General features: G+C 35.8%; 1 protein-coding gene across 1 annotated transcript; it reads right to left on the bottom strand.

Moving 5' to 3' along the window:
* Window positions 1-1,468: 1,468 nt before the first annotated feature.
* Window positions 1,469-9,096, bottom strand: LOC104525729 (gamma-aminobutyric acid receptor subunit gamma-2; the record flags this gene model as incomplete). The annotated part of the gene is made up of 5 exons (XM_010168959.2): window positions 1,469-1,606; window positions 2,290-2,372; window positions 6,066-6,286; window positions 7,254-7,321; window positions 8,940-9,096. Coding segments are annotated over 5 exons (667 nt in total), but the record flags the coding sequence as incomplete, so codon positions are not given.
* Window positions 9,097-9,460: the final 364 nt, after the last annotated feature.

Genomic DNA, 9,460 nt, shown 5'->3' with positions numbered 1-9,460 from the left:
CTCAAAATACAGCTGAAATAAAGTTAGGTTTCAACCTGTACAGGATGAGACCTTGGAGCACACTTGGGTGCTGCCTTTTGTTCTTTGCCTGTTGCAGTGCAAGTCTGAGGTGACATGTATTGCTGTTTATAGTTTTGCTTTGAGAGCAATTCCACTATATCCTGTGTAATGGTGGTTACTAGCAGCTATGGCTCGCACACATGCTGCTCTCTTGTCCTCTTTTGCACCTTTATTTTTATTTTCCTGGGGAAATGAGAAAGGACAAATGCTTTCTTGAATAGCTGACTAAATGTCTTCCCCTGCTAAAATGGCAGAAGATGTTACAAGGCAAATGTGGCTACAGCTGGGAGGCTTCATTCCATTTTTGCCCTGCTCATAAGGCTAAACATGTAATTGGTGCTTAATGTCCAGTGATTCAGGAGCTGGAACTTGAATTAATTCTCATCCTCTTTCTTTGCACTCCCATGTAATGCAAAGCAGGCTCCTCTCAACTCTAGTGTATCTCGCTCTCCTTTTGAATATAACAGAAAGGCTGACCTTTTAGAATTAAAATGGATGGGGATATTTCTGAAGTCAGAATTAACAGAGATTTCTGAATTTCAATCAATATATTTGCCAGAAGAATAAAATAAGGTAAAAATAAAAAACAACTTGAAAAGAGAAACTGCTTTCATTTTACTGTTCTTTTTGAAAGTAAGAAATCAAAGACAAGGCATATCATGCACATGCGAGAATATTAAGATGCAGTTCCTCTTTACATCCTTTCTCATATTCACTGATTTTCTTTCCACTGACAAATAAAACAATGTATATGTCTCGAAGAATGTATTTTCCAGCTTAGTTAGTAGGTTTAAAATTGCTGGTTTTGTTAAACGTGGAGTACTTCCTCATTTATAATTTTAAATTTCATTACTTTTTTCCAAGGAGATGGAAACGTGCAGGAAAATCATCTGAGACTCCGATTTGTAAGGCTGTTTTCTTTAATGAGAGTAGAATGTGCCTTGTTCTAAGGAACAAAACAAACTTGGAGCTCCTATAGTAAAGAGGTTGGGACTTTGAATTTCATTTCTGTGCAGATCTACTTTCTGCTTCTGGAAGTTGGAAGTGGCTTGTAAAATATTCAAATCAGTATCAGATTATCATTTACTGGCTCAGCTCTGCTGTTTTCTACACTAAAGCAGGATAGGAAATTTCCTCAGCCACCGACCTCTTGTGATAGTGGCTTTTCTCCTGACAGTTCTAGTATTTCTTGGAGGACAAGAATGGACAGTGCATAACAACTTGTTTTTCTTCCTGTGAGTTTTTCTTCAGAAATACCGAAGCCTGGATTGTTCCATATGTATTTAAAAGCCTGTAATTGTTCAGTGAAGTGCCAATGCTAAGTTCTAAACAGAGATATCTTTCTTTTTTTTTCTTTCTGTTAATAAAATCCTAAATGGATCTAAGGTAAACCGATCAGTTGTCTTACCTGAAGTAGTCTTCACCACCTCAGTTGTGTTTCTTAATCCTGTAAAGGAGAACTGGTAAAGCCTCCAGGACCTGGTGTCCCCGACCTCCACTGAGCTGCGTTTCCATTGATAAATGATCTCTTCTCTCGGGTAGCCATCTTATTGCAATGGAAAATACAGAATGCTTGGTTTCATAGTGATTGCTAGGATTTTAGTGTACTTTAGGAAGCTAAAATTCTATTTTCTATTTCTGGAAAAAACCTGGAGAAGCATATTGCAAGTGAATTATAGATATGTTTTTCTCAAGTTACTGAGTAGTGCCTTTTACTTAATGTCACATTTTATTTTATTTATTATAAATTAGAATAGCACTTGAAATAAAATTATCAAAAATTAGTTTTCCACTTTTGTGGACCCAATAGGATGCAATTTTGATAATCCTTCAATTATGGCCAAAAAGTTTGTAGCTGGAACAGGAATTCACAGCTTGATCTGACTGCAAAATCTCAAACTCTTTACTCCAGCTATTGCAGTAGTAAAACATCCATGCGCATGAGACTTTGATGCTGTAAGTAAAAATTTCTACTCTTATGCTAAGATATAAGCATAAATTAATCATATAGGTCCGAGAAATTGTATCATTTTTTTATATAGCGTTCCTCAATTATATTTGTGAACATGCATGATTTATGTACTTGGAAATAAGGTCAAAATGAAACTGAAAAGCATTGGACTATGTCTTTTTAAGAACATAACTGTTGCTGACTCTATGTAAATAGAAATTTATAGTAAATGGTTCAGTGTGGGTCAGAAAAGGGATATTTCTAAGCATGTTACTTACAGCTTGAAAATTCCAGGGGGCAGGAATGGGCATCCATTGGGAAGTTGTGTAACTGCAGCTGACACTCAGCATCAATTGTCAACCTGAGGAGAAAAAAATCAGGATATACAGAACAAACTTGAGAAGTTTGTCCTGAAAGCTGCATCATGTTAAGCAAAATGAGATTCCTACTAATATGCAACCTATGAAATATGCAAATATTTATTTTTATATCTATATATGTGTGTGTGTGTGTGTATATATATATATAAAATATGACAAAAATAAATTATAGATATCTATGTATTAATTTGGATATTCCAAGCATAAGAAGACAATACGGCTACTGATAAGCAGTGTTTCTTTTTTGGTTACATAGGCCCTGATCATTTACTTTCTGAACTGTGTAATACTAAAGGTATTAAAGTTCTGTTCCTGTGCATCTGACATGGCAGTGTTACTCATGACTGGCAAATCCATAAGTAGATATACAGGTCATCTTATGAGCAGTGACAAATCTCTGTGTCACAACATGCCATAATGCACTAGGGAAATGTATTTTATGTGACAAGAATTCTGTTTCAGAAATGATGGATGGGAGTCCCAGTTTAGACATCTGCATCCAAGACAGTCATCTAGACTACCTTCATGGCTAGTGGAAAGGCGTCCTGAGGATATACTTCATTTCGTTGCAAAATAAGACATTTAAATTAAATCAGAAGAAGAATATACCAAAAGGTGTTTCTCTCCACTGAGTATCAGGAGAGTCTCCATGATAATTCAGGTGATGTAGGTGCTATAGATCAGGTAGAGACATGTACTTTCAGAAATACAAAATTAGATGTATCCCCTGATGTGCCTGATAAAAACTCTACCATTTTTCATTCAGTCTCTTAATTGTTGCTAGCCTATACATAGCCTCATCCCTGCCATGAGCTGCATGGTACTTGGACTTTGGAAAGGAGGGAGGAGGTGAGATGAGAGAGGGGAGGAAAAAAAAAAAAGGCAAGCAGAGTAATAGTATTTGTTCCATGAGTCTATAGGAAAACCATAGGTTTCTGGTCTTTGCTGATGCCTGGATGACCTGGGTTTGTCTCCTGGCTGTTGCATGTAGGTGTTGCTTACAAATGACTCCCTGAGTCTCATGCTGCAGGATGCAAAGGGATGCTATGACCACTAGCTACCAAGTTAATGAAGTTAAAAGGAAACTTTTCTGCATTAGGGATTTAGGAGCAAATCTAATTTCCTTTGAAACTAAGGGAAGTTTTGTTTGTAACACAGGAGAGCTGATTCTGTGTGCTAGTATTGTTGCCTTTTCTTTCTTTTCTCATTTCCATCATCTTTAGTCTCATATCAAGATAATCATAATATAGATCCAAAAAACAATTAAGTACTTTTTGATATTGTCTTTTCTCTTGTGAATATATTTAATAGTTTGAATTAGGATAGGCTTAGATTTACTGCTGGTTTTTATTTATTTTCTCTTGTGGAATTGAGTAAATTTCATTCCCCAGCACAAACCACAATCTAGGCTTTGAACATCTCCAAGCATGGAGCTTTCTGGGCAACGTGTTCCCCTGTCTGACTGTTCTCACAGTAAAAAAGTTTCTTCTTGTGTTTAAACAGAATTTCCTGTACTTCAATTTGTGCCCAATGCCTCCTGTCCTATCACTGGATACCATTAAGAAGATTATGTTTCTGCCTCCTTTACCTCTTCTATGCTCTGCCTTCTTTACCTCCACTCACATTACACACATTGATAAGATCCCCCGAGCCTTCTCTTGAAGCTGAACAGTCTCAGCTCCCTCAGTCTCCTCCTGCACATCAGATGTTCCCAGCCCTTCAGCATCTTAGTAGGCCTTCACAAAGGTAAATCTTCCTTGTTCCACTTTCCTACTGGTCTCAGGGACCTGGGATTGATGAAGACAAGGTTTTACCAGTAAAGACTGAGGCAAAAAAGGCATTATGTACCTTGGCCTTTTCGGTGTTCTTTATGTCAAGGTTCCCTTTCCCCTTCAGCTGTGCACCCACATTTTCCTTAGTCTTCCTTTTGCTGAGGATGTATGTGTAGAAACCCTTCTTGCTTTCATATCACTAGTCAGATTTGACTCCAGTTGAACTCTCCCTGACTGCTTGGACATCATCTTTGTATTCCCCTTGGGTCACCTGTCCCTGCTTCCACCTCTAGTACATTTTCTTTTCACATGAGAGTTTTGCCAGGACCTTTGTGTTGATCCATGAAGACTGCCTGCTAACTTTGCTTGATTGCCTGCTGATCAGGATGGACTGTTCTTGAGCATGGGGGGAGGTGATTGAGAAAATCAACCAGCCCTTCCAGAGCCCTCTTTTCTTCATAACAGAATTCCAAATCTATGATGATACTATCACACTTCACTTCTGAATTAACCTAGGTTGAATCCTTACTAATGCTTTCTGTGACTCACTAGAACAACTAAGTATATATACATTAATACAAATAACGGTTTCTAAGCTCTACCAAATATATCTCTCTAATGAGAGAAACTGAGGGGTTTGAAGAGAAAGGTAACCAAATCCAAAGAAACAATAGTGTAACTAAGTCCAAATTTAACATTTCAGAAGTGGACCTAGTATCTTCTTTATCAGACCAAATTTGATTTACACTGGATTTCAATTCCTATCATTCTCTTATTTCTTCTGGTGATGCAGTGTGAAATGAATGTAAAATAACTATGAAATAAAGCTCCTTTTTGTAATTCAGACAGTTTAAACATTAAAAGATTGTCTTAACCAAAGCTTCTGATCTATTCATTAAAATGATAACGAGTGTGCTGTTCTTCAAAACTTTATTTTTTTGCACCCAATAAAAAAAGCAGAAAAAACACTTTGAAAAAAACTGCAGTCTAAAACTCAGGTGGTTTTATGTCTAACATCTTTGATCCTGTAGTCTCATTTTAAATTATAAATTCTCTTGAATAAATATTGTCTTTAACTACATTTTACACAGAACCAAATATTATATAACATGTAAGAAAACAGTAAAAAGAAATTTTCACATTTAGGAAGTATCTTATGGGCATTGTGAATATGATATTTGAGTTGCTATATATTGTATATGTTACACTTAAATGTAGGTATACACTTAATTATTGAAAAGGTATTTTTTTAAAAACTATCTGTCTCAAAAGAAAAGCTGTACAGGTAACTGAGAAATCTGAAGATGAGCATATCAAGTTCAGATTCATTAAAATTTTAGTGGACCGCGGCATATCCATAGGTTTTGGCTAAAACTTTAAATGACCAGCACTGAAAAGTTAATCCTTATTTTCATAAGATATTTGAGGAATAAAATAGTTTTTAGCTTCATCTAGGTAAATTGTAATCAATTCAGAATAAGAGGGTTTTAATATATATAATACCTCCTTTTATACCATCTGCTTAATTCAAGGATATCTCGAGCACATCAGCTTAACCCAATAAAAAGGTAAAAGACAATATGGATTAAACTAGCGGCAAACAATAAAATATACCTGAAAATGAAGCTGAATTACTGTAACTGCTTATATTCATAAACAGGACTACTGTGGAGTAAGACACTACAATCTATAGGAAGAAATAACACTTTATTCTGCTAATATAAAATAGATTGCATGCAAGTAATATATTTTAAATATTTCCCTTTTTCAGGGTTGTATGCATAAGTAAATAGGAAAACTCAGTATTTTTTCCTTCAGGTTAATGCCAAATAACCTGAATTCACAGGACCTTTCTCTTTTGCTTTCCCTAGAAAATCTGAAATTCAAGTCAGGTATAAATACCTCAATGTGTACAACACTCTGCCGTCATTCCAGATCCTGAGCATCCTATTAGGAGTTGTTATCCAATGAGCATCAGCTTTCTTGGAATTTCGGAAAAATGTGTCTGGTATCCAGATCTTCCCAACCATGTTGCTGTTTAATCTGAGCACTTTTATAGTGCTGTTGAACTTCAGACGTCTGTCATACCACGTTTGGGCGAAAAATATATCAATTGTATATTCCTGTTGTGTTAACCAGAAATACTGATGAAAACATAGCACTCAGCATTTCACATAACTCCTGATATGCTTTCCTTAATTTCATAAGAAAAAAAAATTTGAACTACAGAAGATTATACTAGGACTGATACAAACAATTTTTTGACAATTTTGAGGGCATGGCTTACTGAAAATTATTGTTTAAAAACAATTTATTCAGTTATTTTCCCACTGATGGGTGAAACTGAGGCGCAATCAAGTGGTATATGTACCTTTCTAATTCTGTGTCCCCACACTTCAACCCATGCCTTATCAGTTTAGAGAACAATTGCTTATTGCCTTGGATCTAGGACAGGAAAAATTTGAACTAACTTGGCTGCCTTTAATTGCCTGTGTCCTCCCAGTTAATATCAGAAGTGGTGAAGTCTCACTTTCCCTGGCACCACTGAGCAGCCAGAAGCTGTAAAGGGAATTACAGAATAGAAAAGAGCAATCTGAGACTTCTTTCTACAAGTGAAAAGAATGAAGTAGACATTATGCTAAGGCTAGACCACTTTCCCTCACCTGTACGAAGATATAATTACATTTTTCTGTATGAACTTTGGAAAGAAGAAAGAGGATCTAGGCTTTTTTCTTTTTATCTCTTGATGGTAATATCACTGGTGAATGATTTTCCTTATTTTGTAGCAATCTGGAAGCATAGTTTTACAGAAGCTAAACTGTCACAACGCACTTGAAAGTAGAGCACATAAAAGTGTGAGGATATATTAAAACTATTATTATTATATTTTTTTCAGCATAGAGCTCTGTATCCCTGTATTGTAGAGGTTCATATCTCATATACTCCTTACATCCATAATAACAAGAGATTTAAAAAATAATATCAGCATAGCACACCTATTAAAACTAGTGGAAGTTTTGTAATGTCAAAAATTATAGAGGATTTGTAACAAAGTGAGTATTGTAGGAAAACTGGCAATTATTTACCTACCATATTGATAGCGTTCACAGGCCCAATGCTGTTTACATACATGTCAGTGTGAATTATTGTTGGTTTTACTGTAAGAGAAACAAGAAGAATCAGTAGCATGAGTGAAGGTCAAAATCAGCTACATGAAAGTCAGACACAAGCAGATTATTATAGTACCTCTCTTATGTGACTATGGTTGCCTCCCGTTTAAATGTGCATATACAATAAATATAAATTTACAGCAATATCTCCAGTTTGAAATTAGTTGGAGACACTTTGAAACAAATTCTTGTATCATTTATTCTACCAGAACAAGTTCACTTATGCTATGAGAACAAATACTGAAACCAGTGTTGTTACCTTACAGTGAGTCATATCTGACTGAGAGTATATATGTGTCAAGTCACAGCAACACATCTGACAAAACACTGTTAATGAAAGCAAACTTATTCTTATGATGTCTTGCATCAATCGTTTTACATTATAATGCCAAATGCAACATGACTGCTGTTGCCTGCAGAGATGACTGTAGGTAAGTAACAATTTCATGAGCCCAAAGCAAAAATAATACTCAGGGCTCTAAAACAGGAATGGAAAAGAGTTGTTAGATTAATTTATTTTGGAATTACTCTATTGTAGCTTTATTATTGCTATACACCTTGACTAAAATGTGACTGTTTTTTCCAGATACTTTAATGAATGCTTAATTCCTTTCTGTCCCTTTCTTGGATAGGCAGAATAAGAAAAAGTCCTCTGATAATTTACACTATATACATACATTGAAGGTGAAATATTCAGGTTATCCCACACTGTGAAAAATTCCTTAGTTTGTAAGCCTCCATAAACTTGTTAGAAACAGCTTCCTTCATTAACCTTGCTGCTCTCTGCTTTCCTCTGACTGCCTCATCCATGATTTCTCTTTGTGTTTTTCTATAACCTTATTACTGCTGTATCTTCTTCTGCAGAGGTATTGTCACACATGGGGCCTTCTCAAACTGACTTGCAGCAGCTCAGGGAGATTTATCTCTTCAAGCTCCCTCAGTAAACAGCACAGAGGAAGATTTCTGCAAAATGATTCAGTCAAATAAGACTTCTATTATGAATCCAAGCTTGGGTTTATATACTTATATTGGCTGTGGGGGAAATCTAGGGAGATTAGCCTTGACTGCAGTTACCTTTTGTGAATCTCTTCCTCTGTGTCCCATTCCTCCATCACTTCTTGCCCTGCTATGCAAGTGAAAGCCCATGCCACATCACTCAATGCAGACCTGCTGCTGCTAGAGGCTCTCTCTCTATCACATCATGCAAGGATCAGGCTACATTATCCTCATTTTGGCCTTCCTTTCTAATATAGTATTTGTGGCTCTCTAACACTCTTACTTAGATATACAAAGAAGGTAAAAACTTGCTTTTTCATTCACCAAAAGTTAATTTCCAAACTTCCAATGCAGGTGAATCATTTCAAGCAGCCTGATTCAGCAAATCACAACAGTTTTATCAGATGTCTCAGGATAGAATTAGCAATCTTAATTTATGTCAGCTTCCAAAATCATTACTACTTTTCATGCCACTGATGTTTTACTACATTGTATCTTGTTTTCATAACCACTTTGAATGGATCCTTCTTCCTGTGTAGCATGATATGATATGAAAAATCTTTCTTTTCACTACTTAATCAAAAATGCTTTAACAAGAAAACCAACATACCTCCTATGTCAGGTCTCAACTTGTTGTCATATCCTTCCAGCAAACCATTTAAAATAAGAGTGACATCACTCTCATGGACTTTGGGAGTCAAAACCCAAGTCTTATTTGAAGTGTAATCTTCATAATCATCATCTCCCTTTTGGGTGGAACTGTTAAAAAAATAAAAATTAAGAAATAGAAAGCCTTGAAAAATATGAATTTGTAGGCAAGTTTTTCGAAGACAATACACACATAATTCAGATTTCAAAAGTACTATACAAAACATTGAAAATTTGCCTGCTTTAGAAGAGGAGACTCACAGTAAAGATGTCATGTCACAGTTGAGGTTACAGTTCACTTTAGCAACATTTTCTTTTAGTACAGTTGAGATCATATGATGTCTATTTGAAGGAACACCAGTGATTATGACCTTTGGCATGCCTATTTTTTCCCTCACTGACTCAGGTGGGACCTTTTATGAAACAAATCTAATTGTCACTTGGCTTATGCAACTCTCCACCAAAATATCACTTAGTATGTAC

Source organism: Antrostomus carolinensis, unplaced genomic scaffold (assembly GCF_000700745.2).
Source record: "Antrostomus carolinensis isolate BGI_N321 unplaced genomic scaffold, ASM70074v2 scaffold16875, whole genome shotgun sequence".
Classification (NCBI taxonomy): Eukaryota; Metazoa; Chordata; class Aves; order Caprimulgiformes; family Caprimulgidae; genus Antrostomus; species Antrostomus carolinensis.
This window is presented reverse-complemented; position numbering and strand designations above follow the sequence as displayed.